At 49.7% G+C, this 27,365-nt stretch overlaps 1 protein-coding gene across 1 annotated transcript in view; it reads left to right on the forward strand.

The window, feature by feature from the left end:
• MYH11 (myosin heavy chain 11) overlaps positions 1-27,365 on the forward strand; it is a 109,539-nt gene that overhangs the window by 11,724 nt on the left and 70,450 nt on the right. Inside the window, exon 3 of the mRNA XM_039233549.1 lies at positions 23,231-23,258. Coding sequence (XP_039089480.1) covers positions 23,231-23,258 — 28 coding nt within the window. The remainder of the gene's footprint in view (positions 1-23,230; positions 23,259-27,365) is intronic.

Raw genomic sequence — 27,365 nt, forward strand, 5'->3', positions numbered from 1 at the left:
TCATGACCTGAGCTGAAATCAGGAGTCAGATGCTTAACTGACCCAGGCACCCCTATAACTGTTAAAATCATAACCTGAGTGGCATCTATAATCGCTTTGTGGAACATGGAGTTAGGTATCTGTTGTGCGCCCTGCACTGCCAGAGGCTGGGAAGATAGGCGTTTGCTATTGTAGGGCCCCTCTTTAGCCTCTATTTGAGTAGCACTTTGGATCAAAGCACACACCTCCCTTAACATGGACACACACATTCTCTCTTTTTAAATCTTCCACACCATCTGTGAGATAGGGTCAGCATCACTACCTACACTTTATAACAGAGGCAGCCGAGTTTCTGAAAGCGCTTGGTAACCCCGGCCGTGACCAGTAGGCCTTCCTCCAGGAATGCAAGGCTGGTTCACTATTCAAAACTCAGCGACTATAACAGTCTAAAGAAACAGCACACGGTCATATCCATTGGTACAGAACAAGGCCTTTGACAGAATTCAGTATCCATTCATGATGAAACAGCTCAGCAAACTAGGAAAAGGAGGGACTTTCATCAACCTGGTACGAGGCATCTACATCAGCCCTGTATCTAATCATGGTGGATTGTGACCGGTTGAATCCCTGCCCCTAAGATGAGTAAGGCGCTAAGAGTGTTCACTCCCACTAGCCGTTCAACGTCACCCTGGAGGTGCTGGCCAGTGTAATAAAGCAAGAAAACAAAACCAGGGCATCTGCAAGCTGTGAGCTCCCCCTGTCCGAGAGCCTTGGTCTTCGTTCAGCAGATCCCTTTGCCGCAGCTGGGTCGAGCCCTTGCTTCCCTCCTTGGGTGTTTTGGGCACATCGTAAAAAGGGCAGCACCCCTCCTAGGGCCATTGATCTTTGGGGAGGGGTGAGAGGATTTTCTGTCCTATAAATGGATCTGGTCTTGAGATACAAGAGTTCTCCCATCCTCACACTTGGGAGACGGCAACCGAAAAGGGCTTCGGTGGTCCTAAAGCTGGCTGTAATTGCTACATGACTGTGAGGTGCAGATGGTGCCTAGGGTGTGGACCTGCGGGCGGTACATCTATCCAGGCTTCAGAGAAGGTTGGTTTGGTCCACACAGAGTTGGAAGGATACCTGAAGTAGTTGTCACCTTCTTTTTAATGTTTACTTATTTTTGAGAGTGAGAGAGAGAGCACGCAATCAGGGAAGGGGCAGAGAGAGGGAGACACAGAATCTGAAGCAGGCTCCAGGCTCTGAGCTAGCTGTCAGCACAGAGCCCAGCACGGGGCTCGAACCTACGAACTGTGAGATCATGACCTGAGCTGAAGTCGGACACAACTGACTGAGCCACCCAAGCGCCCCAAAGTAGTTGCCAACTTTTAAAAATTGGGAAATTAATTATAAAAATCCAGATTTTTAGATTCTTGGGAAAATATCAGAATGTCTGCTAACACTGGGCCTGTGTTCCCACATGTCAACCATCCCTTTAGAGAGGACATGATTTTCCCAGGACGGGGGCACCTTCTCTGTTCACTGCCCAGCACTTGGGTCTGACTTTGCCACCTCTGGGATAGCTACCTCCAAGAGTGTTCAGAGTCAGGCATGGAGAACTCTGTTCTGGAAGCTCCCGAGGGCAGGGATCCAGGTGTGCCTTGGCGATAACCCCCACGCTAGAGGGTCTCAGGTAGAAGTGCCCCCAAGTTAGTGGCAGAGTTAGTCAACCCCCACAAGTGTGACCCAAGCTGGACCACTGTGGACCTGGGGCTGCCATTACCTTCAAAGACCAGCAGAGGGAGCCTTGCAAAGATGGCCGTGGAGTTGTAATCTCAGGTTGTGAAGCAATGGCTCCTGGAGTGAGGTAGTGTCTTTGTTTAGGGAAAAATCATCATCAACAACAACAACATAATTTCTTTGTGGTCTCCCTTGAAGGAAAAGTTAACAGTGGTGATTCACATACCTTTTTAAGGAAGGCAAACATCGCAAAGTAGAGGCACTCATGTCATTTGGGGTACTTTGGGTTGCAAAAAAACACCAAGTAGCAACCAGTTTAAGCAGCTTAAACAAAAGGAGTTTATTATCTCACATACCAAGAAGGGTGCAGGTTGATGATTTCAGGCGTAGTTAATTCAGCAGCCCCCAAAACAGACTTCCTTGGGATTTTCTTGGCTTCTTCCTCATGGTCACAAGATGGCAGCCCTAGCTCCAGATAACATGTCTTCAGGTGATGATAGCCCAAAGCAGGAAGGAAGTGGAAGGCTAGGTTCTTTTTCCATGTCTCTTTTTCTGTCCGGGAGAAAAATCTTTTCCAGGAATTCCTCAGCAGGCATCCCCTTACATCCATTAATTAAAACTTGGCCGCATGCCAGCCTCTAAACCAAGGGTTGGCAAGGAAGACTGGGACCTTCATAATCGGTTTGAACTATTCCTGGCTCTTTCCTGGAGCGAAGTGAGCTCCCGCAAGCACATTTTCTGAATACTGGAATGAAGTGAAATTCTGTTAGCAAAAGAGAGGGGAAATTAACAGGTAAGCACTGTCACAGTGCTTTTCAAATATATATGCTGTAACTTAAAAAAAAAAAACACCTTTAATATTTTCTGTTCATTCCAGAAAACTTAAAACATATATTTAAGCTAATGAGAAAACACCACTCACCCATAATTCTAAAACCCAGAGATCACCACCATTTACCTCTGGTATGCAGCCTTTCATGTGGTAGCTGAGCTAGAGGTCCTGAAATGAAGGGAGTGTTGAGTGTCCAAAAACAATGGATTCCAGGAAAAAAAAATTCACTTAAAAACAAGGACCAAAGTTTCACTGTAAGGGGGAAAAAGACATTTTGACTGGGCTGGGGCAACGGCATTGCAGATTTTAAGTTTATTTTATCTACATATAATAGGAATTTGGTTATCATTGGAACTCAATGCTTAAGCTTACATTGAGTATAAAATCAAGTGTTGATTTTTTTTAGATGTTTGTTTCTTTTTGAGAGAGAGAACGGGGAAGGGGTGGGGAGAGAGGGAGCCAGAGGATCTGAAGTGGGCTCTGTGCAGACAGCAGACAGCCTGACACGATCTGTGAGATCGTGGCCTGAGCTGAAGTTGGATGCTTCACAGACTGAACCACCCAGGGGCCTCGGGGTTGATTTTTTTTTTTTTGACGAAATCACAAGGGAGCGTATCCCAGCATTCCTCACATTGTGCTTGATTTCTGCAGCATGAGCTAAAGAGAGTAAGTTTTGCAGACTTATTAGAGGGGGTCACCCATTTTCCCAAGCGTTCTTTCATTTTGGGGGAGCTTCGTAACCCCCCTCCCCGCCCCACGTTGTTGTTCGTGATGACTCTGTGATGACGACGTAGTGGTGAGTTGACCTGACTTCCTTCGTGGCCTCTCTGAGCCCATTGACTGGGTGACACACTGCCCCTTCAGGGAAGTGGCCAGTTTTGCACAGCCATTGCGTTGTTGCACGTGTGTGTCGACGATGGTGGGTGCTGACACCCAGTCATCACCAGATAAAGCCGCTGAGTTGGATAAGAGGCAGTGATGCGGACAGTCTGGTTTCCTGAGTGGCACACTCATCAAAGAATATTTTTGTGTTGTCATCATCGGGCTTCTCACTGTTACTCTCCATGATGAGGGTCCCCCGTGTCAATACATTCCATTCCCTTTAGGCTCTACGCGTTGACACAAAATTACATAGTGAAAAAGAACAGGACTTAGAAGTGTTGGCACATTTTTCCCCCATGTGATGTGATACCCTTTTCCTTGGGGGAATCTTCTCCATGCCGAGTCTCTGTTTCCCTCAGGATGGTTATTTTCCTAATGATTCGTTTCCATTTCTGTCTGATGTATTAATAGCCTTCTTCAGAAGTCTGCTGATTCTTGGCTGTGGGTTCATCAGGGACGCTTCGGTGCATGGGCACCCCGGCATTGGAGGTGTCCTCCAGGCCTGCAGGGATGGCTTGCCGGTGATGAGCTTGCCTATTCACTGGGACACGTCTAGTAGATCTTCCCATACTTTCCTTGGGCTGATCAGAGTTTTCAGGGAAGATTTGTGTAATCTTCTGCCTGGAGGGTAAACATCTGTCCACTGTCATTTTGGTTGTTGGTGTGTGTGTGTGTGTGTGTGTGTGTCTGTGTGTGTTTGTGTGAGAGAGAGAGAGAGAGAGAGAGAAAGTGCACAAACACACAAATAAGAGGGGGAGGGGCAGCGAGAGGGGGAGAGAGAATCCCAGGCAGGCTCTATGCCAACAGCAGAGTTCAACATGGAGCTCAATCCCATGAGCCGTGAGATCATGACTTGAACCAAAATCAAGAGTCAGATGCTTCACCCACTGAGCCGCCCAGGTGCCCCTGTGTACTGTCATTTTGGAGGTCTAGTTAAGAGGCTAAGGGTTTCAGATTGTGGAGTGAAACTTGCACATGATCCTTTCCATATGGTCCCTGGTGCGCCCCACACCAGAGACTCTCTGTTGAATGCTCTCCAGAGAATAAAACCTGCCCCTTCCTGTGGGTGCAGGGAGTGTGGATACCTCTCTGGCTTGTCCAGCAGCTTCTCAAACAGACTTTGAGCCCATCGTCATGTTTTTAAGTCTTCCTGGTGCTGCTGGTTACTGAGGTTTGGCCAGTGGGGGGGGGGGGGGGGGGAGGTGTGCGCAGGGAATTCTGGGATGGAATCCCGTTGCTTTCGCTTTTCCCCATCATCAGCTCCCACGTCTTTCCTGGGGCTGCTGCTCAGCCTGTTTCCTGGGTTTCCAGATTTTGCTGTTTGTTCTCTGTCGCCCAGTCCATGTCGCCTGCGTCATGTGTGTTTGAAGAATCCCTGGACTGTCATTTCACTCAGGTTTGAGGAGGAAGAAGCACTAAACATGCGTGTTCAACCCACTGTCCTTCAATGGAAACTCTCTCAAACCTTCTTTTCCAAAAGGTGATAAGGAAAATAGTGGATTTTGGTTGTGTGCTTGCTCTATGCTCAGGGCTTTATAGGAATATTCTCCATTAATCCTCACCTAGAACCTACAAGGAGGACAGGGTCAGATGAAGACCTTCAAAATTAAGCCTTGGGGCGCCCGGGAGGCTCATCTGGCTGAGCGTCCGGCTTCAGCTCAGGTTGTGATCTCCCACTTTGGGAGTTCAAGCCCCCATCAGGCTCGCTGCTGTCAGCACAGAGTCTGCTTCAGATCTTCTGTCCCCATCTCTCTCTGCCTCTCCCTTACTTACACTCTCTCAAAATAAATAAACATTAAAAAAATAAGCCTTGGGGCGCCCGGGTGGCTCAGTCGGTTAAGCGTCCGACTCTCACTTAGGTCATGATCTCACTGTTCGTGGGTTCGAGCCCCGCGTCGGGCTCTGTGCTGACTGCCAGCTCAGAGCCTGGAGCCTGTTTCGGAGTCTGTCACTCCCTCTCTCTCTGACCCTCTCCTGCTCACACTGTCTCTATCTCTCTCAAAAAAATAAATAAAACATTAAAAAAAATTTTCACTTTTAGTGACCATATGCCACCATTCCATCTTCAACTCCCTGCTTCATTGATGTCCTTAACACCCATCTGGCAAAACTGTAAGGCTAGCAATCCATACATCGGTGGGGTTTTTTTGTTTTTAATGTTCACAGTTAGACAGATAACTGTTCTGGAAACANTTCGTGGGTTCGAGCCCCGCGTCGGGCTCCGTGCTGACTGCGAGCTCAGAGCCTGGAGCCTGTTTCAGTCTGTGACTCCCTCTCTCTCTGACCCTCCCCTGCTCACGCTGTCTCTCTCTCTCCTAGAAATAAATTAAAAAAAAAATAATAAGCCTTGAAACTATCATAGTGCCCACATATGTAATCTAGAATAGGAAGAGCACTAAGTTACGAAGCCAGGAAAGCCAACAAAGTTTTTACGTTTCCCCGTAACATTTTCCTCGCTGGTTTTCATGAATTTCGAAAATTTTCATTATTTTCCCTCCATTCCTTTCTGTGTGTGCATGTGCACATGGGCCTCTGTTTATGTGACTTGTCAGATAATCCAACAACGTAAGGAAACAGGTGCTATTATTAAAAAAGTTTTTGAACATTTATTTATTTGGGGGGAGAAGCGAATGGGGGAGGGGCAGAGAGAGGGAGACACAGAATCTGAAGGAGGCTCCAGGTTTCAAGCTGTCAGCACAGAGCCCGACGTGGGGCTCGAACCCATGAACTGTGACATCATGACCTGAGCCGAAACTGGACACCTAACTGACTGAGCCACCCAGGTGCCCCTTGCTGGTGCTATTATTAGCCTCATTTTATAGCTGGGGAAACTGAGGCTCGGAGAGAGCTTCCCAAAGGTCCCATACATGTCAGAGCTGGACTTGAACTTGAGTTTATCTGACTCCCAAGCCGAAGGCTCGCCTGGTCAGTGGGTGGGCCTAGCTGCTGCACTGAGCCACCTACTGTCCCACGGAAGGCTGTTTGCTCCCGGAAGGCGTGTCTTCCTACAGGTCAGGGTGTTGAAGACCTGGGGCAGTTTGTTGACTGGGGTAAATTAACATGATAAATGTGGGGAAAGCACCATCCCTGACAAAGCACTTTGGGTCTCCCCTTCCCCTGCGGTGGTTTGCAGGTGGGGGTCGGGGAGAAGGGTGTGGAAGGCACATACCTAGGATTCCGTCCTGACGTGCCGAGTGCGGCGCTCAGGATGTGCGACCCCGTGCCAGACAGCGTCTGGACGTGTTGTGTCCTCCTGGAATGAGCGCCAAGCGGCCACTCTCAAGCGATTAAAGAAAGAGCGGCCAGCTGGCCTCTGTCAGCTGGAACCCTCTCGAAGCCGGAGAGCCATCTGGGAGGTGGGATGACCTAACCTCCAGGCTCCCTTGCTTTGCAAGTTCCCACACTCAGTTGCACCCCTGTCTGTGGTTGGCGGGCCTGGGGTGGGGGCGGCGGCTCAGGCTCCCCACCTTCCAAAGGCAGCTCTACAAACCTGGCAGAGAGAGGAAGGGCACCCGCTTCCCCTCCACCCACACCCCTGCCCCGGCTCCCTGCTCTGTAAAGCCCGCACGGCTCGGCCCTCTCCAGCACCATGCGGGACAGCACCCTGCCGTAGAGCAGCCTCCCCATTACATAAAAAGGGGACTCGGCGCTCCGGGTGACTTGGCCCTAGAGTCCAGTGCCCAGCTGGAGATGTCACCCTCTGCCGCCCTCAAAATATTTATCTTCCGTCGGTGGCAGTGTGGTCTCATTGTGCTGTTACCCCCATTTAACAGACCAGGAAACCGAGGCCCCAGGAGGCTAAGGGACTGACTTAGGCCTCCTCATTAAAAAGGGCTGGACGTGGCCTAATACCCGGTCTTCCTGGGGTTGTCTAGACTGCCGTCTAGAACCTGTTGGCCAGCTCACTGCGTCAGATGACGTTGATGATGGCCCGGGTGATGATCACAGAGAGCGCTGAGCTCTCCAGCGGGCCGTGGGTCACTGGGAGCTCTGTGCACCAGCCTTACATCACTGTTCCCGTATCCGTGAAGGGTGTGGATTTTTATCCCGTGCTCCTCAGAAGAACAGCGACTTGAGAGGCGGAGCCAGGAGGTCATTGCAAGCCACTCTGCTGCAGGGACTGTGCTCCCGCAATGCGCCCCCGAGAGGGGCCCAGATGCATGGATTTCGGCCCTTTGGGGGGTTTGCAGTGGCTCTCGGCTCCGTGTGTGGCCTGGCAGGGGGAGGCGGGTGGGCCACCCGGCTGGTCCTCACTGACACGTGGTGACGAGTCAGTTGGTGCTGAGTCATCCTGAGTTCACGTTCTTTGCCAGGAAACGAGGGAGTGTAAAGGATCATCTGATTCTTTTACGAGCCTTTGATGGACCGCTGCGCAGTGTCTTACACGGAGGGGAGAGAGCTAGGGAGGGTGTATTTTTAACAAGCAGGAAGTACTGAGTTGAAGGAGCACACATGCTCAAGGGACTCGGGAAGCTGTGGCTGCAGTTTGCTGATGAGAAACGCACGCTCCAGCCTCCAGCCTCTGTGTCCTCCAGCCTCAGAGGGAATCGGGTTCCCTGTTCACCTTTTGATTCAACAGTGTTGAGACCCAGCTGTGTGTGGTGGTGGGGGCACAGTCTGCTCTGTGGGGACAGCGAGGAGAGGCGGAAGGCAGAGATTCATCATACCGCTGCACAAATATGTGTGCCACGGACGGGAGTTGCAGGGGGCGCCCAGCGGCTCAGTCAGTGAAGCCTCCAGCTCTTGATCTCAGCTCAGATCTTGATCTCGGCCCAGATTTGATCTCGCAATTTGTAGGATCGAGCCCTGCGTTGGGCTCTGTGCTGACAATATGGAGCCTGCTTGGGATTCTTTCTCTCCCTCGCGCTCTCTCTCTGCCCCTCCCCTTCCCTCTCTCAGAATAAATAAACTTTAAAAAATATATTTAAAAAAAAAAAAAAAAAGGAAGGGAGTCCCAGAGAGCTGCGAGGTGGACCCTGGGGCCTGTCAGAGGCTGGGAGGGTGGGGGAGGGGGCAGGGGCTTAACACCAGAGGTGGATATGGGACCCATAAGCTGGGGGGGCTGAAGGAAGGAGAATGGAGCAGAGAGAATGAGGGAGAATGGAGCAGGTAGGAGTTGAAACCCAAGAGAGAAACTATGGGTGTTCCCATGTCCCGCCCGTCAGCTGGCCATGTCTGCTATTAAATATGCCAGAGCTGGGCCGCCTGGGGGGCTCAGTCAGTTAAGCATCTGACTCTTGATTTCAGCTCAGGTCGTGATCTCGCAGTTCGTGGGTTCAAGCTCCACATCAGGCTCTGCGCTGGCAGTGAGGAGTCTGCTTGGGATTCTCTTCCTCTCTCCCCCTCTCTCTGCCCCTCCCCTGCTCACTCACTCTCAAAATAAATAAACTCAAAAAGAAAAAAATGTCAGAGCTCCGTGGAGGTCTGGAAAATTCCTGCTGGGGTCCAACACAGCCCTCAGAGTATCTCTCTTCCCACGCAGAACCTCTTGCTACCCACTCTGCTGGGGGAGAATGTGGAAGATCAAAGCCAGAGAAAGAGAAGGACCCTGACCTATAGGGTGGTAGGTTTGGGCATGGGCTCTTGAGCTGCGTTCGAATCCCTGTTCTGCCAGTGCACCCACTCCTTCGTGCCTCAGTTTCCTCTCTTGGCACACAAGGGTAACCACCATGACTGCCCCAGTTGCTGCAAGGGTTAATTTGAACAGTGGGTGGGGAACACGGTGCAACAGGTGTTTGCTGTCCTCTGTCAAGGACCCACGGTTAAGGCCCAGCCCTGATATTCACTGTGGGTCTGGAACATTCTGACAGCTGCCTTCACGTGTGCCATTAGGTAGGCTAGCACTCTTCACACAATGGAGGCTGTGTCCTCCATTCTTCACTGGCTGTTGGGGGGGGTGGGGGTGGCGGTGACCCTACAGGGACACGGGCTTGGCCGCTGCCCTCTCGCCTGGTCCCGCCGCAGCCAGGCATGGGAAGGACGAGAAGCAGCGAGCCTGGGTCTGCTCTCAGTCCCTGGCTTGGTTTTCTCCTTTTATGGTCAGCCTGCAGGCCTCTGGCTCCCTGGCCGTAAACCACGAGCTTGTGTCTGGGATCAGGGCCGAAATAGCTGGTCCGTGGGGGGCTGGGCATCCCCTGAGAGTCTTCAGGCCAGCTTCGGGGGAGGGACTTCATCTCCTCAGAAGCCTCCCTTGCAGACTTGCACACCCAAAGCCGGACCCCGAGGCCGGGGGGAAGGAGGGGAGGGAGGCATGCTTAGGGGTGGGTGTGAGGTGAGGCGCACTCCTGGTCCCTGAGCTGAGCGATCCTGGAATGCCAGCCCCAGACTGGCAGATCTCTGCCCCTGGACTGTGTCCCCTCCATCTTGGACGTACTGTGTCCCAGACCCCCTGCTTGAGATGCTCTGGTTTTGTGGTGTCTCCTTCTGGGGAAATATAGCACATCTTCCTCCGTGTAACTCAACATCACTTCAGCTGGGAAGATTTCCCATCTCCCAGGCAGCAGTGAAGCCAATTCTCTTATACAATACTCTATTTTAAAAAAATTTCTTTTAATGTTCATTTTTTGAGAGAGAGACAGTGGGAGTGAGTAGGAGAGGGGCAGAGAGAGGAGGAGATGCAGAATCCAAAGCAGGCTCCAGGCTCTGAGCTGTCAGTACAGAGCCCGACGTGGGGCTCAAACCCATGAACCATGAGATCATGGCCTGGCTGAAGTCAGACGCTTAACCAACTGAGCCACCCAGGTGCCCCTGCTCACTATTTTTAAAGCTTATTTTATTTATTATGAGAGACAGAGAGCAAGTGAGGGAGGGTCAGAGAGAGAGAGAGGGAGACTGAATCCCACACAGGCTCCACGCTGTCAGCACAGAGCCTCATGCAGGGCTCGAACTCACAAACTGTGAGATCATGCCCTGAGCGGATATCAAGAGTCAGACGCTTAACCGACTGGGCCACCCAGGCGCCCCCAGCATTTGCTGACTTCTTGAAGTCATTGTTTGCCCATCTGACTCCCACAGTGGATCATAAGCCTCTCAAAAGCAGACTAAGTAGGTCTTAGTGAACTTGGGGTTTCCAGTGGCTGGCATGTAGTGGGGGGTCAGGACTTGTTTGCCAAGTGATTGTGTGAACACAGACACAAGTGTTTACCATTGTTTCCATCTCAATTGCCTTGAGAGACCGAGAGAGAGAGATGAAAATCAATAAGTATTTCTTGAGTACCTCCTATGTGTCAAGCATCGTTCCTGGCACCTGCAATCAGGCCTGCCCTTGACCTCCAGCGGCTCACAGGCTGGTAACAGAAGTGCGAAAAGCAGTTTTGTAACCCCTGAAAAACGAATAGCTCTGTCTAAGGAGCCCGATCTCTTAATTCAGAGATGGTGTAAAATTAACATAGTGTTTTTAAAAAAGCTTTATTGTGGTATAATTTTTGTATTTTGAAAACGTTTATTTATATTGAGAGAGAGCACATGTGCACACACATGTGAACATGAACAGAGGAGGGGCAGAGAGAGAGAGAGAGAGAGAGAGAGAGAGAGAGAACCCCAAGCAGACTCCTTGCTCTCAGGGCGGAGCCTGACTCGGGGCTCCATCCCACAAACTGCAAGATCATGACCTGAGCTGAAATCAAGAGTTGGACACTTACCAACTGAGCCATCCTGGTACCCCTACTGTGGTATAACTTCTATACCACAATTAATCCATTTAAGGGATGCAGTTTCCTGGTCATTAGTGAATTTACAGGATTATATAGCCATCGGCACCATCTAATTTTTCTTATTTTTTTTTTACATTTATTTATTTTTGAGAGATGGAGACAAAGTATGACTAGAGGGGAGGGGCAAGAGAGAGGAGGAGACACAGAATCTGAAGCAGGATCCAGGCTCTGAGCTGTCAGGACAGAGCCCAACACAGGGCTTGAACCCATGAGCCGTGAGATCATGACCTGAACCTAAGTCAGACGCTTAACTGATGCACCACAGCACCATCTAATTTATATTTCTCTCCCCCCAAAAAGAAATTGTGTGCCTGTGAGTAGTCCCTTCCCACCACCACCCACCACCACCACCCTGCCTCCAGTTTCACGGGAAGGCTCATCTACTTTCTGTCCCTACATTTGCCTGTTCTGGAAATTTCCTATCAATGGAATGAATGAGATGATTTGTGGCCCTTGGTGACTGTGGCTTCTTGCCCTGAGCCCAGTGGCTTCAGCCTCCATCCACCTTGTGGCAGGTGTCAGGGCTTTATTTCTTCTCTATGGCTCAGCAATATTCCACTGTATGGATGCACCACATTTTGTTGACCCATTTGGCAGTTGACAGATGTCTTTATTGTTTCTACTTTTGGGCTATTGTAAATAATATAACGTAGCATAAGTTTTACTAAGATAGAAGAGAAAAACTCTGCCTGTTACATCACAAATGGCCCATTACTATTCCAAATAATCTGTACCCTTCCCCGCTGAAAAGTGTTCAGGTTGAAGCAATGATCACAGTGAAATTAAGTACAACAATGGAGGGAACCTTTAGAGTCTCAGAGCCAGGCTCACTAGACCATGTGATGCCTATAGAGAAATAGAAAAAGGCACCCCTTTCTCAAGGCACTTTCCCTCTATCTGCTGCAAGATTGTTTTAATAAATAGACAAATCTAAAATGACCAGTGTGAATGGGTCCCCTTAGGGTTATGCAGTGTACTACTTCTACCACTGCCCATGGCAGCCCCAGAGGGGGAATGCAGTAGAAAGGCCTCCAGCTTAAGTACAGGGAGGTGTAGAGGCAGAGAAAATCATACAGGAGGTGACTTTCAAGATGCCGTTTCAAGAATAGATTAGGGTATGGGGCGCCTGGGTGGCTTAGTCGGTTAAGCGTCTGACTTTTGCTTAGGTCATGATCTCGCGGTTCGTGGGTTTGAGCCCCGCGTCGGGCTCTGTGCTGACTGCCAGCTCAGAGCCTGGAGCCTGTTTCAGAGTCTGTGTCTCCCTCTCTCTCTGACACTCCCCTGTTCACACTGTCTATCTCTCTCTCTCTCCTAGAAATAAATAAAAATTAAAAAAAAAAAAGAATAGATTGGGGCACCTGGGTGGCTTAGTCGGTTAAGCGTCTGACTTTTGCTTAGGTCATGATCTCGCGGTTCGTGGGTTTGAGCCCCGCGTCGGGCTCTGTGCTGACTGCCAGCTCAGAGCCTGGAGCCTGTTTCAGAGTCTGTGTCTCCCTCTCTCTCTGACACTCCCCTGTTCACACTGTCTATCTCTCTCTCTCTCCTAGAAATAAATAAAAATTAAAAAAAAAAAAGAATAGATTGGGGTATGTATCCCCAAGAATTGAAAACGAGTACGCAACGAAAATTTGTACTTGGTTGTTGAGAGCAGCACTATTCTCAACAGCCAAAAGGTGGAAACAACCCAAATGCCCATCAGTGGGTGAACGGATACACAAAATATGGTCTGTTTGTACAATGGACTATTACTCGGCCATAAAAAGAAACAGAGTTCTGATACAGATCACAATAGCAGTGACCTCCACAAACATCATGCTAAGTGAAAGAGGCCAGACACAAAAGGCTACGTACTGTACAACTGTAATTATGTGACGGGTCTAGAATAGGTAAATCCGTAGAGACAGAAAGCAGATGGGTGGCTGCCAGCAAGTCGGGGAGGGGTGGAGTGAGGAGTGCCTGCTGAATGGGTAGGGGTTTTATTTGGGGCTGATAGGAATATTCTGGAACAAGACGTGCACAATGCTGCGAATGCGTTCGCGTCATGTGGTTAATTTTGTGTTGTGTGAATTTCACCTCAGTGGGAAAAGAAAGAAGAAAGAGAATGGATCAGGCAGGAAGAGGGTGGTGTGGGCGGAATAAGCAGGGAGGGCAGAGCTGCCCATCTTCGGAGGACTCTGCTCAGATACAGGCTCAGGCCCGGGAAGGAGGCAGGGCAAGCGAGGAAGTCGAGGGTCAGCTCGCGGTGCCCGCATAAGCCCTCTTTGTGCCCATAGCAGTCACTCTCTCTGCTTCCCACGCTTGGAGGCCGTGTGTTTCCGATGGGAATGTCTGGGGCCAGAGGTCCCCGGCAGCCTCCAAGCCTTCCCCTGGAGCCCGCTGCCTCTCTCCTGGGGACCTGGGGGGGAGAGGCCCCAAGATGGGCATCTGGCCCTATAAATCTCCCGGGGCTGCCGGGAAAGCCTGCCTTTTCCCCTGAAGCAGATGCCTCGAGATAGCCCATCTGTCTGTCAGTCCCAAAATCGTCCCTTAAAATAGTGGTGGTTGTGCGGGCCAGCCCCAAGGGGGAGGGGCGGGGCGGGGGGGGTCTCTCTCTGCCTGGTTCTGATCACAGGCTGCTTGGTTCCCCTATTCCAAGCCCATCGCCTCAGTCCATTTTTTTTTTTAATTTATTTCTGAGAGAGAGAGAGAGAGAGAGAGAGACAGCGTGAGCAGGGGAGGGTCAGAGACAGAGGGAGACACAGAATCTGAAACAGGCTCCAGGCTCTGAGCTGTCAGCACAGAGCCTGACATGGGGCTCGAGCCCACAAACCATGAGATCCTGACCTGAGCCGAAGTCGGACGCTTAACCGACTCAGCCACCCAGGCACCGCAGGAGTAGTAACTTTCAATCTTTTCATATGTAGAAGCTGAAACTGGAAATCTATAACCCAATTTTGAACTGAGAACTTAAAAAAAAAAAAAAACTGGAAAAAAAAAGGCCTACCCATGGAAGCCAAAAAGGTCTATAGAAGATTGATTTTTCAATTATTTAACAAGTGGCTAACTTGTATAATCATTTCAGAGTGGTAAAATCTGTTTATAAGTCTGACTTAGGCCTTTAATTTCATACAGTTAACCAAAGAGTGCTGACACGAATGCCAATTCTTAAAAGAATGAGACATATATTTCTAAGGCCTTAGTTGTATTATTCCAAAATGCCAAGGAATGTAACTCTTAAAGGTATATTATTTTCACTAAAAAATAGAATATGATTCTCCCTGCTTTTTAGAGATTTCCTCACTTCAAATGGGAAAGGGGGAATTTCTAATCTAGAATGTCATTGCTTTTATTTGTTGACTCCTATTGTCTCCCTCACTGTTTAATCCCCAGAAGTTTTGCCTTCCCATCAAGATCGAGAGCTTATGGACCAGGTACTTTATCAGGCTTCTACTTTAGCTTAGCACATTGTTCTGTACACAACACACGTTCGGAAAATACTTGTGTTACATTGGATGTAGACTTACGTGACTTTTTCTCACACTGGGTTGCCAGAGTTCTGCCATGAGCTTTGGGTCCCGTCTAGCTTGTTATTCTTATCTCTTGGCTTAAAATGTTGTGCCTTGCAAAAGGCTTCTGTGAGTAAACACTCGAGTAAAACGAATTACCCCCTTTCAAAAGGGCCTGAATATGGTTTTTCATAAGACCTATTACTGTGCCTTATACCTCATTATAATCTACTGGGGAGTTATTGTGCATTTTGTAATAGAGGCTAAATTCCTGTTTTTCATCACCTGATTAGTATTTCTGAACTGGCTGTGGTGCCAAAAGGAATATTTTCCCTCACTGTTTCTCCTTTTCAGTAGTAATATAAATATAATAAAAAGCAGTAGAATGCATCCCCTCTCCAGAAACAAACAAAAACCAATTATGGTCAATCCTGAGGGAAGTCTTTGGTGGAGAAAGCCAAGAAAAGCAGAGAGAAAGCTGAATACCTCTGCCTTTATCTGTTCTCTCTGCCTAGCTTTTTAGGATCATATTTTCACAGACCAATTTGGATTCTTTCATGCCCAGGTGGGGGAGAAGAATTTTTATCCTCAACACGTGATTGATGTGCTGAAATGTATGCAGACCCGGGGAGGGTCTGTTCCTTTTTGGGCTTATTTGTGATGTGTGTTTTCTGGCTATAGGACAAAACATTGGGTAGCCTTAGGAAACACACCAAAGAGGCATTAATGAAGGCTCACCTTGCTAGCTCACTGTCCACCTTCCTTGCCTGTGGTCCAACAGGAAGAATGCCTGGGAGGATGTGGAATGTGGCAGCCCTGTCCCTGCTCTGTGGTCACTGCCACCCCCCTGCGGGGCAGGTCCTGAGTCTGCTCATCCTTAAAGCAGTTCTTGCCCTTCCTACACTCAGCTGTGTATCACAAGGAAGCCAACATCTGCAGAGAATATTTCTCAGGCTCCTCTGACCACAGCTCTGCTTTCAGGACTGGTTTTCTTGCTTTGATCATCTTAGTAATACCACCATGCCACCTCTTTCTCTCTTCTGCGTAACCTAATCATTTATAAGTGAAATTCTTTTCCTTCCTTCTCTGGCCCCTGGCTGGAGAAAGATTGAAAGCAGGAGCGTTCTCGCCTCTCTCTCGGCACTGGGAGGGCAGGAAGCATCTCTAGCAGCAGCCCTTCTATTGCTAGGAACTGGGGCGCCCCCCAGGGTTCCAGCTTCTGCCAGGATGCCCAACACAGTCTGTCCCCCCACCAGAGGGTTTCCTGCTTTGCTAACATCTGGATTTGGTTCTCTGTCACCCGTTTGCCTTTGCAAGTCCTCCACCGTCCATAAAACCAGTTCCCGGCATTAAAGTCCCCCTGCAAGAAGTATTGAGTGGCTTCACTATCCTGCTTACCCTTTGACTGCTACCCATGTCCTTGGTATATTTGTCTTCGCCCTGGTGGGACAGCTCCTCAATGCCAAATGTTCTATCATCACAAACGTGCTTTTTAAAAAGTTAATTCAGGGGCGTCTGGGTGGCTCAATCGGTTAAGTGTCTGACTTCAGCTCAAGTCATGATCTCACAGTCCATGGGTTCAAGCCCTGCATCAGGCTGTGTGCTGACAGCTCAGAGCCTAGAGCCTGCTTCTGATTCTGTGTCTCCCTCTCTCCCTGCCCCTTCCCCGCTTGCTCTCTGTCTCTGAAAATAAAATAAAGACATTAAAAAAATTATTTTTACAAAGTAAATTCAGACCAAGCACGATGCATCAGTGCTAATGTGTCATCTCACTGGGTTGCAGTGAATACTTATTGCTAAAGATTCGTAAGGTCAAGTCAGATGCTTGAGAACTTAGAAGGGCTTAGATGCACTTTTCTCAGTGGACTTGAATTAAGCAGGACATTAACTCACCCATAGGGTGAACAAAAATGTCTCTCAAAGGGTGTTATGCTTAGCGAAATAAGTCAGGCAGAGAAGGACAAATATTATATGTTTGCACGTATAGGAGGATTAGGAGGAACTTAACTGAGGACCATGGGGGAGAAGAAGGGGGGAAATGGTGGGGGAAAGGGAGAGAGGCAAACCATGAGAGACTCTTGNAGAGGGAGACACAGAATCTGAAACAGGCTCCAGGCTCTGAGCTGTCAGCACAGAGCCCGACGCGGGGCTCGAACCCACGAACCGTGAGATCATGACCGGAGCCGAAGTCCGACGCTTAACAGACGGAGCCCCCAGGCGCCCCTCCTCAGTCCATTTTTAATGGGTTTCCTATTTTGCTCTGTTCCTGAGCACATTTCTCCTCCTGGGAGGAAGTTGAGGGCACAGACACCCATAGTCCCTAATTCCAGAATGAGGAGCCTGTGGTTGTGTCAGTGGGGTGCACATCCCTCACGTATAAGGGGGCGTGACTCTGACTTCGGCCTCTCCCCACAGTGCACTGCGGAGGTGATGTTTTTCTTCCCGTTCTCCTGGAAGGAAGTGCCGCCAAGTGTCAAGTGTGGGTATTTCAAAGAAAGAAAAAAGAAACAGTGCCGTGGTACGAAAGCAAAGTGTTCAGGGTCCCAGGGACCGTGGGTCTGAGTCCCAGCCTGCCACCTGCTAGCTGTGAAGCTGTGTTCATTCTCTTTTTCTTTCTTTTCTAAAAATTTATATTCAAGTTAGTTAACGTACAGTGTAGTCTTGGCTTCAGGAGTAGAGCCCGGTGATTCACCTCTTACACGTGACGCCCAGGGCTCCTCCCGACAAGGGCCCATCCCCCATTTAGCCCATCCCCCCTCACCCCTTCCAGCCACCCTCAGTGCGTTCTCTGTATTTAAGAGTCTCTTATGGTTTGCCTCCCTCTCTGTTTTTGTCTTATGTTTCCTTCCCTTCTCCTGTGTTCATCTGTTGTGTCTCTCAAATTCCTCATGAGTGAAAACATATGAATCTGTCTTTCTCTGCCTGACTTACGTCGCTTAGCATAATACCTTCCACTTCTATCCACGTTATTGAAAATGGTGAGATCTCATTCTTTCTCATTGCCAAGTCATATTCCATTGTATAGATAAACCACATCTTCTTGATCCATTCGTCGGTTAATGGACATTGGGCTCTTTTCATGATTTGGCTATTGTTGAAAGTGCTGCTATAAACATTGGGGTACATGTGTCCCTGTGCATCAGCACCCCTGTATCCCTTGGGTAAATTCCTAGCAGTGCTCTTGCTGGGTCATAGGGGCGTTCTAGTGTTAATATTTTGAGGAACCTCCACACTGTTTTCTAGAGGGGCTGCCCCAGTTTGCATTCCCACCAGCAGTGCAGGAGAGATCCACTTTCTCCACATCCTCATCAACATCTGTTGTTGCCTGAGTTGTTTATTTTAGCCACTTTGGCCAGTGCGAGGTGATGTCTCATTGTGGTTTTGATTTGTATTTCCCTGATGATGAGCGATGTTGAGCATCATTTCATGTGCCTATTGGCCGTCTGGATAAGACTGTGCTTGTTCTCTGGGGCGGCCGTACGAGCAGCGGCAGACGTCGTGGCCAGAAGCAATGGGATTGGTTCTCCCACGGCTCTACTGGCCTGAAGTCAAGCCACTGGCGGGGTGGGCTCCTTCTGGGGGCTCCAAGGGAGACCCTGGGCCATGCCCGTCTCCTGGCCCCGCGTGCTGGCCCGCACTCCTTGGCTTGTAGGCGCCAGTCTCTGCCTCCTTCTTTACGCAGCCTTCTCCCCGCGTCTCTGATCTCATTCTCCTTTCTCTTCGAAATAAGAACACCTGTTACTAGTTTAGGCTGCACCCCAGGTCCCGGGTCATCTCATCGGGAGGCCCTTTAATTCCACCTGTAAGACCCTGATTCTGCATAAGGTCGCCTTCTGAGTTCTGGAGCGGACATGTCCTTTGGGAGGCCGTAGTGACCTTGGGCAAGTCTCCTCACTTCTGCGTTCTGTTTTCCTCATCTGTACATTGGGGGTGGTACCAGTGCCCACCTCCGGGGCTGCTGTGGGAATTGGACGGGTCACTGTCCCGAAGAGCTCCACACAGGGCAGCAAGCACTCTGGGGGCGGGGGGGGGGGGGCGTCGAGGGCGGCGGCTGTTTCTCTTCTCTGTGTCCTAAGCTTTGAGGTTATCATGGTTTCCTCAAGAACAGTAAGGAGTATTTTTACATTGACTATATTTTGGTGGGAGGAGGGAATGGCTATGCCTGCTCACAGCACCAACGTGACCAGGTCAGAAGCAGGCAGAGTGAAAGTAAGTGTCCCTCCTGTTCTGATTCTCAGTCCCTCAGACCCTCTCCTCGGGGACAGCCACTGTTGGCCACGTCAAGAGTGTGGCTTCACCAGAATTTAAACACTAGAAGTTATTTAACTAGCTGGCCTTCAGTGGACAGGCCAGTTAAATGGCTTGCTTCTGGAGTTTGCTACTGCTGATATTGTTGCAGTGACCAACTTAGGTTGTCTGTCTTTAGACGCATGTGTGGGTGTTTCTGATGTGGATGTTTCTGGACGGGTGTAGAGCAGCCAGGAATCACAGCAGAAGCTGGGGGTGTAGGTAGGAGTCAACACAGCTGTACTGGAAGGGGGGCGGTGTGGCGATGGAGCTCCTGCGTGTTTCCGGGGCCCTTCTCCCTGCAAGGGCCTTCCCTGAGCCCTCAGCTCCGAGGTCAGACTTGCTTGGACGAAGCGCCTCCACACTCCTGAACGTGACCCTCGCAGGCAGCTGAGGCGCATGCTACCACCTCAAGGTGGAAAATGTGAGAGCAGGAAAGACAAATTAAATGGTGTTTTGGTACTTCTGCCTTTTGCTGTGAGGATTTGGCTCAACCAGATCACCCGGATGTCCATCTGTAATCGGAGAGAAGAAAAGGAAAATTGAGCGGAGGTGGCGTAGGATCCACAGAATTTGCTTGTTCATCTCATTCATTTTGCCCTGGGGGTGGGAGGATCTTTCTGTGATATAAATTGTTCCTCTAGATATGGTCATTGCTGTCCTCTCTGTTCCCCAGTGACACACAAGAATGGCATTCTTTAGTCCCATCCATCCATCCATCCATCCATCCATCCATCCATCCATCCATCCAACCATCTTTTCCATCTATCCATCCAACCATCCATCTTCCCATCCACCTATCCACCCATCAACCCATCCACCCATCCACCCACCTATCCATCCATCCATCCATCCATCCATCCATCCATCCATCCATCCATCCAGGGACTGGAGATACAATGTTAAACAAAACACATAAGCCCCACTTCCCCAATAAAACTTTCTTCCAGTATAGGGAGACAGACAGTGTGGGCCAGAAGAGATGGTTCTAGATGGGGTGTGCAGTGGTGGGAGGACAGGTGTATGGATTTGAGATCTGATTCGTGGGAAGTGTATCTTTCCATCATAGGGATCCTGCTCCTTCGTCCCACCTAGACCTTAGCACAGCTTTTTCCTGGCCTGGGAGTAGCTCTCACTCCTCCCCTGGGGGCCGTGCTGGTCTCCCCAAGCTATTTGTGCTCCAGCACCTTCCCTGATCCCCTGCCGCCTGAGCCCCTCAGGACCCCTCCATCTCCTGTACCTCAGGAAGCAAAAAGACCCACACTCAGGCCCATAGTCCTTCAAACCCCTGATGGGTCACCGAAGTGGCTGTGTGACTCTGGTCTACCTAACCTCTATTACCTCAACCCTGAAAGGGTCAGGATCAAAGGTCACATATAGGAAGTTACTGCCACTGTGTCTGGCCCAATAAATAGTAGGTGCTGGGTTCAGACCCTGCCTCATATGCTGCTGTGTGACTGTGGGCAAGTTTTAAAATTTCTGTGTGCCTCAGTTTCTTCATCTGTACAATAGGGATAAAAATAACCCATCTCTAGGATGTGTGAGGGCTGAATGTGTTAATACAGGTCAATGCTTCAAACAAGGCATGGCACAGAGGAAGTGCTACATATTACATGTTGCTGTGTGATATTTTTAGGGCTTGCTATCATGTCTGATACCCAGCAGATACCCTGAAAGCATTTGTTGAATGAATGAACAAACAAGTCCAATTTTTTGCACGTATATTGAGCTTCCCCATCAAAAAGCCCACTTGGTCTAGGTGTGGGGGTAGCTTTATTCAGAGCTCAACAAGCTACACGTTCTGTGTCAGGAGCTCAGGGCTTGAGAGCTGGGAGGTCTAGAAACTGAACAAAGAGAAGTCCAGAACTGGGTGTTACTCTCTGAGGATTTCATGGTCCTCTGTGGGGCATAGACACAGGCATTTGAAAACAGCCAACCTGGGATGGAGCGCCTGGGAAGCACAGGTACCACAGGACCAGGGCCGTGGAAGGTCGCATCCGTCTCGGGGATGGGCAGGACCAGTGACAGTTCCTGAATTTCTATCTGGGAGGAGCTTGGAGGCAGCGGCGAGATTATTGAGGAGGCTGGAGGCTTTTCTTGGGACCTACTGCCTTAGCCAGGTTAACTCTCTGTGCAAGCTCGACAGTGTTGAAGGAGATTTACAGCCAAGCCATCTCTGGCTCCCTTACCACGGGGAGGTCTTCTTGGAAGAGGTGTCATCTCAGACTGAGGGACAGGGAAGTGGTCAGGAAACAAAGAAAGGAAGGCCTCCTGTGCAGCAGGAGCAGCCCGAACAAGGGCAAGAATATGCTTACAGGGTCACTGGCACGTTGGAGTAAAGGACACTTGAGTGCCGAGGCTGGGAGGTGAGCAAGGCTGGTCACGGGAGGCCTTGGGCGTGTTGCTCTGGAGCACCACTCTTATCTAAGGGCACTGGCTTTTTTTTTTTTTTTTTTAATATTTGTTTTTGAGAGAGAGAGACAGAGCCTGAGCAGGGGAGGGGCAGAGAGAGAGGAAGACACAGAATCCCAAGCAGGCTCCAGGCTCTGAGCTGTCAGCACAGAGCCCAACGCGGGGCTCGAACCCACGAACTGCATGATCATGACCTGAGCCAAAGTCGGACACTTAACTGACTGAGCCGCCCAGGCGCCCCAGGGCACTGGCTTTTTAAACACGACTTTATTGAGATAATATTTGTGTGCCAAAAATTCACCCATTTTGAGGGTAAACTTTTGAAACATTTTTAGTAAATTGACAGTATTATGTAAACAACACGCTAATCTGGTTAAGAACCCAAATGACGATGTGCAGTCACCCCACCCCCACCCCCAGCTCCTGCCGATCTGCTTTGCGACTTTATGGATTTACCTACTCTGGACGTTTTGTGTAAACACAGTTCTACAATACGTGGACTTTTGTGTCTGACTCGGCACCATATTTTCAAGGGCCATCTGTGTCATAGCTTGTGTCACCTGTACATCAGTGTCTTTATGGCTCGATGATATTCCATTGTATGATTAGACCACCTGTTTATCCATCCACCACATGATGGGCATTGGGATCGCTTCCACTTTTTAGCCACTAGGTTCATGCTGCCATGAACGTTCACAGGTCTGTCTCTCAGGGACACAGACTTTGAGTTCTCTCGGGTGTATTCCAATGACTGGTGTGCCGATCACGTGGCAAATTCATGTTGGACTTTTTAAGAAACTTCCAGAGTGGGAGAGCGTTAAGTTGCAGAGTGATCAGCAGCTCAGTGCATCAGGAAGATCACTGTGAAAGTGGCTTGGGGGCGGGGGGGGGAGACGAGATCTAGGGAGATCTTTGGGAAGGTGCAGATGGAGAGGGCTGGATGCAGGGAACGGGTTTCAGAAATGCCTGCCACTTTGGGTTGCCCGTCAGCAGGTCTGATGGTCTGATTTCTCAGGGTTCATTTGCCAAGGATTGAAGGTGTTGTTAATTCTCCCTGTATCTGGGAGGAAATGGGTTCTGGAGCCTGGCTCTACCCTCTGAAGCCACTTTTAAGAGTAGAAGGTGATCAGTAATGTTTGCTTGATCATGTTTAATCTCACGATGCCCTGTGTCCCCTGCCTGGGTTGTCTTGTGACCAGCACTAGAGACTGACTCAGCACCTTTTCTAGGAAAGGAATGAATGCAAGATTATCAGGGGGCTCACAGGCGGGGTGGGAAGACTGGGGAGCCAGCCTCAGAAATGGCAGGAATGGGCTGCTTGGGATCTGGGGGCAGGAAGTAAGGTCCCTCGTGGCTCTGTCTACCTGCTGTGCTCCCCCATCCTCTTGGCTGGGGGACCGAGTAGGGCACCAAGATGGCACATACGATGACAGGGGTGGGGCCGGGGGAACGTCTCCTGGAGGAACACAGGATGCTCTTCCCAGAAAAGGAAATGCTAGGTTTTCCAACCCAAACTGTCCACACCCCTACATTCCAGATGCAGGAACTGAGGCATGGGGGGGTTGAGACCATTCGCCCAAGGCCACAGAGTTAGGAAGTGGCCAAGTGAGATCCCAGTCCATTGTGTCTGGCAGAATGAGCTCTCAGGATCCCCCAGAGCTGGAGGGGCTGGGATGCCCACTGCCTTCTGAACTAGTCAGGCTCCACCAGCTTTCTGGGGCCACCTCCAGGACTCGGGGGTAGGGAAGGGTGTCTAAAGGAGCCGTTCCGGTGCCCTGAGCAAAGAGTCCAGTTGGCCCCTTGCCACCTGCAGTGGGGCCAGCGAGCAGAAGTTTAGGATGGGGGGCCAGGAGGGGTCATATCAAGACCCTCAACTAGGAGCTGATTCTAATTCACGGCCTTTTTCCTTTCGTTCACAGATCGAGAGGACCAGTCCATTCTGTGCACGTAAGTGGAACTGCTTTTTCCTGTTTTTGTACGGTTGAGTCCAACCTACTGGAGAAAAAAGTCCACAAGGCCAGGGTTCTTTGATGTGCTCACAGTCCCAGGGCCTCGCCCGGCTCTGGCCCCGAGGAGAGGCGCGCTCAACACTGGTGAACGAATGTCCTCTGGGGCCGGCACGCCCACGCTGGCAGTGGTCCCTGGCGCCATCTTGTTCTCCACTCTGCCTTGCGGAAACTAGCATTTTCTGAGCACTTACTGCATGCCAGGTCCTGGACTAAAGATTTCACAGGCGGACTTGCATCTAATTGCATAACCGCCCTGTGAAGGTAGAGGGCATCTCTGTGTGTTGAGGAGATCGTGGCCTGCCCTCAGGTGTCATGCTCGGCAACCATGTTTGCGCCATATTTAGCAGTTGGTGTCACTGTATCTTTGAAGGCCAAGTATGTAGTCAGGAGACAGTAACTCAATTGAGAATCATTCGGAGAATTTTTGACAATCAGGAAAACGCCCTTGTCATGGGCAGAATAGTGGGTGCCCAGTGATCTCCGCGTCCTTGTTTCTGGAACCCATGGCTGTGACAGAGGCCACGTGGCCTGGGGGAGCGAAGGCTGCAGATGATATTAAGGTCTCGAATCAGCTGACCTAAAATAGGGAGATTTTCAAGATTATCCAGATGGTCCGATACAGTCACAAGGTTCTTGAAAGTGGAAAGAGGAGACAGGCCAGAGGGCCACAGATGCAATGTGAGAACTTGACCCAAGATTACTAGCTTTGAAGCAAGAGGATACCAGGGATGAGAACAGCTTCTAGAAGCTGGAAAAGATAAGGAACTGGACTCCCCCTTAGAGCTCCCAGGAGGAAATACAAGCTGAGGCACCTGCGTGGCTCAGTTGCTTAAGCATCCACCTTTGGCTCAGGTCACGATCTCATGGTTCACAGGTTCGAGCCCCACATCAGGCTGTGCTGTCAGCACAGAGCCCACTTCAGATCCTCGGTCCCCTTCTCTCTCTGCCCCTCCTCCCACTAGTGCTCATTCTCCCTCTTTCTCAAAAATACATACTGAAAAAAATACAACCTCAGTTGTCGCCCACCGAGATCCGTGTCAGACGTCTGGCTTCTGCAGTTGTGAGATCACAGATGCTGAGTTTGTAGTAATTTGTTACAGCAGCAATGAGGAGCTCATACCCTTCCCTTCCACCTTAGCCCCTATATACTCCCGCCATCATTCGTTACCTGGAAGACTGAGCGGGCCGGGCCTCCTGGTGACCCTGAGGCACATGGGAATGAGCCAAAATTAAACAGCATCCCTCTTCTCGAGAGGGAAACTGCAGTAGGACAGGACAGTGATCACACACTTGTCTTTTATACTCTGAATTTATTGCTTGACCCTGTGAAGAGGTGACCTTTCAGAAACTAGAAAAAAAAAACCACACACATCTTTTAAATCACCCAAGTAAATGTATAATAACAAACTGTGAAAGTTACAAAGAGAGAAATATATAAGGAAATAGGAGAATGTGTAAATGAGAGTAGTTCTAACTGGAAAAAACAGGAAAGGCCTCTCCACGTACTGCTATTTCAGCAGAAGTGGCAAAGAAGAAGCAGGGAGTGGGGGGTGGAGAGGTTGCAGCACATGCAAAGGCCCTGGGATCAGATGGAGCATGTTCTAATTAAGAAACTGAGAGAGAAGTTTGGCTGGAGTGTGTCTCCCAGAAGAAGCCCTCTGTGTAGGACGAACCATTCCCAGGGCTGGTGGCTTTTATATTTAGTGCATTGGTTTCCAGAAAAAGATTCGCAGCACGCCCATGCTGGCTCAACCACTTATAAAGGATGACCTCAGATCTTTGTGACAAGGAGTAAACCCTGGGCAAATTTGGGAGAAGATTTTCATGCGGGAAACAGCAAGGGCAAAGGTCCAGGGCTGTGGGTCCATTTGCCTTTTGGGGGACAGAGAAAGTCGAAAGGGCTGCTGGGAAGGGGATGGGTAGGAGGATGTGGTCAGAGAGCAGGGTCTTACAGGCTGGGGCGAGGCTGTGGACAAGAGGTAGATCAGACCTTCCCGACCATTCAAGGACGCCAGAGGTGCCGCGTGGGGACATACACGGGTGCTGTCAGGGTCTGGGTTACCTGGGACCCCCATCCCTGCACTGGGTCGCTCAGACTCAGAATGTCGGATCATTGTCTCCTCCAGGGGAGGTGACTCAGGCTGACAGCTGCCTTCTGCCACTCTCCCCCAGGGACAACAGTGACGTGTGTGAAACTACAGGGTTTCCAAGGGTTTTCCCCTGGGTTCCTCACCTATGGCCAGTGTTCCCTCCCATCCAGGCTTCCTGCTCTGACCCCATCTCCCTGTATCCCTCCTGCTCTGTTTTTAATTGGTTTTATTTATTAGAGAGAGAGAGAATGAAGGGGAAGAGGCAGAGAGAGAGGGAGACACAGAATCCGAGCAGGCTCCAGGCTCTGAGCTGTCAGCACAGAGCCCAATGCTGGACTTGAGCTCGTGAACCATGATATCATGACCTGAGCTGAAGTCAGGCACTGACTGAGCCACCCAGGCCTCCCTACTCTATTTTTTAAAAATGCTTGTTTATTTATTTTTGAGAGAGAGAGAGAGAGAGCAGGGGAGGGGCAGAGAGAGAGGGAGAAGAAGAGAATCCCAAGCAGGCTGTGCTGTCAATGCAGAGCCCAATGCGGGACTTGAACTTCCGAACCATGAGATCATGACTTGAGTCACAACCAAGAGTTGGATGCTTAAACCCCTGGGCCACCCAGGTGCCCCTCTTGTGCTCTGGTTTTGAAAAAGAAATACCTCTTGGTAAAAGCCTGCAGGGTTTTTAAAGTCCTGTTTGATAACAGTGCAAATATCAAAGGGACACCGACATCTCAGGAGGGCAGCACTTGCGGTTCGGAGGTGGGGCCCTGGCGGCACAGGGTGAGGGTTGATTTCCTGTCTTGCTGCACACCAGCAGTTTGTTCCTGGGCAAGCTGGGCAAGTCTGCAAGCCTCAGTCTCCTCATCTCTAGAATGGGGATATCAGTTGTGCCCGCCTCCTAGGGCTGTAGGGAGGATTGGAGGAGCAATGTAGTGGGAGGATTTAGCAGGGTCCCTGGCATGTAGCAGGTGCGACATCACTGTGGGCTGGTGTCGTGAGGCAGCGGGTGGTGTGTTGCTGGAGTTCTGCTGAGCCTTGCTTGCTAGAAGCCCCGTGGTGTTCAGGAGAGAAACCCAGGGTTAGGAATCAGAATCCTGGCTTCATTAGAAGCTCTGGTGCACAGACCCAGGGGTCCTTGAGTTAGACTTCTGTGGTTTTAGGCCAGGAGTCGACAAACTGGGACCCAAGGGCCAATCTGGCCCTCTGTTTGCTTTTATCAATAAAGTTTTATTGGAACACAGCCACACCCATTCGTTTCCATGTTGTTTGTGGCTGCTTTTATGCCACCATGGCTGAGTCTAGCAGTTGCAACAGTAATCACTGGTGCCCCTCAGGGGCTCAAATATTTCCGCGAGGCAAATCAGTAAATTCTCTACTTACATTTTCTCTTTTTTTTTTTTTCCCATTCTACCATAAAGACCAAATAAATAAAAGCTTTTAAATTTAAATTAAATTGGAATGTAAAATGCAAGCAAACACATATGGTAAAACCTTGGGCTGTGAGTAACTTGTTCTATGAGCAAACAAACATTTCTAATCAATTCCAACTTGATAAATAATCGACGTCTTGCAATATGAGCAGTACGCGACACCAGACGTCACATGATCACAACTGAGCCAATGGGTCTTGAAATTCGCTTTGATATACAAATGCTTTGGATTACAAGCATGTTCCCAACGCAATTATGCTCACAAACCAAGGTTTTACTGTATTTAATTTAATTTTTTTTTAACTCTAACAGTAATGCAGATAAATACCCAGAAGTGAACAGTAGGAAAACTTCACTCATAGTCCACTGCCAAGTTTGGCCCCAGTAAACCTTGGTGTATCTCCTTTTTGTTTTTTTTTCTAGACCATTTTAAACATCAACATGAACTCAATTGTATGCATAGTTTTTTTCTCTTGCTTTTTTCCGCTTGACATGCCACCAACATCAAATCACATTTCTGTGTTATTT

The sequence above is a fragment of the Hyaena hyaena genome, unplaced genomic scaffold (assembly GCF_003009895.1).
Source record: "Hyaena hyaena isolate Hyena2069 unplaced genomic scaffold, ASM300989v1 scaffold_76, whole genome shotgun sequence".
Lineage (NCBI taxonomy): Eukaryota > Metazoa > Chordata > Mammalia > Carnivora > Hyaenidae > Hyaena > Hyaena hyaena.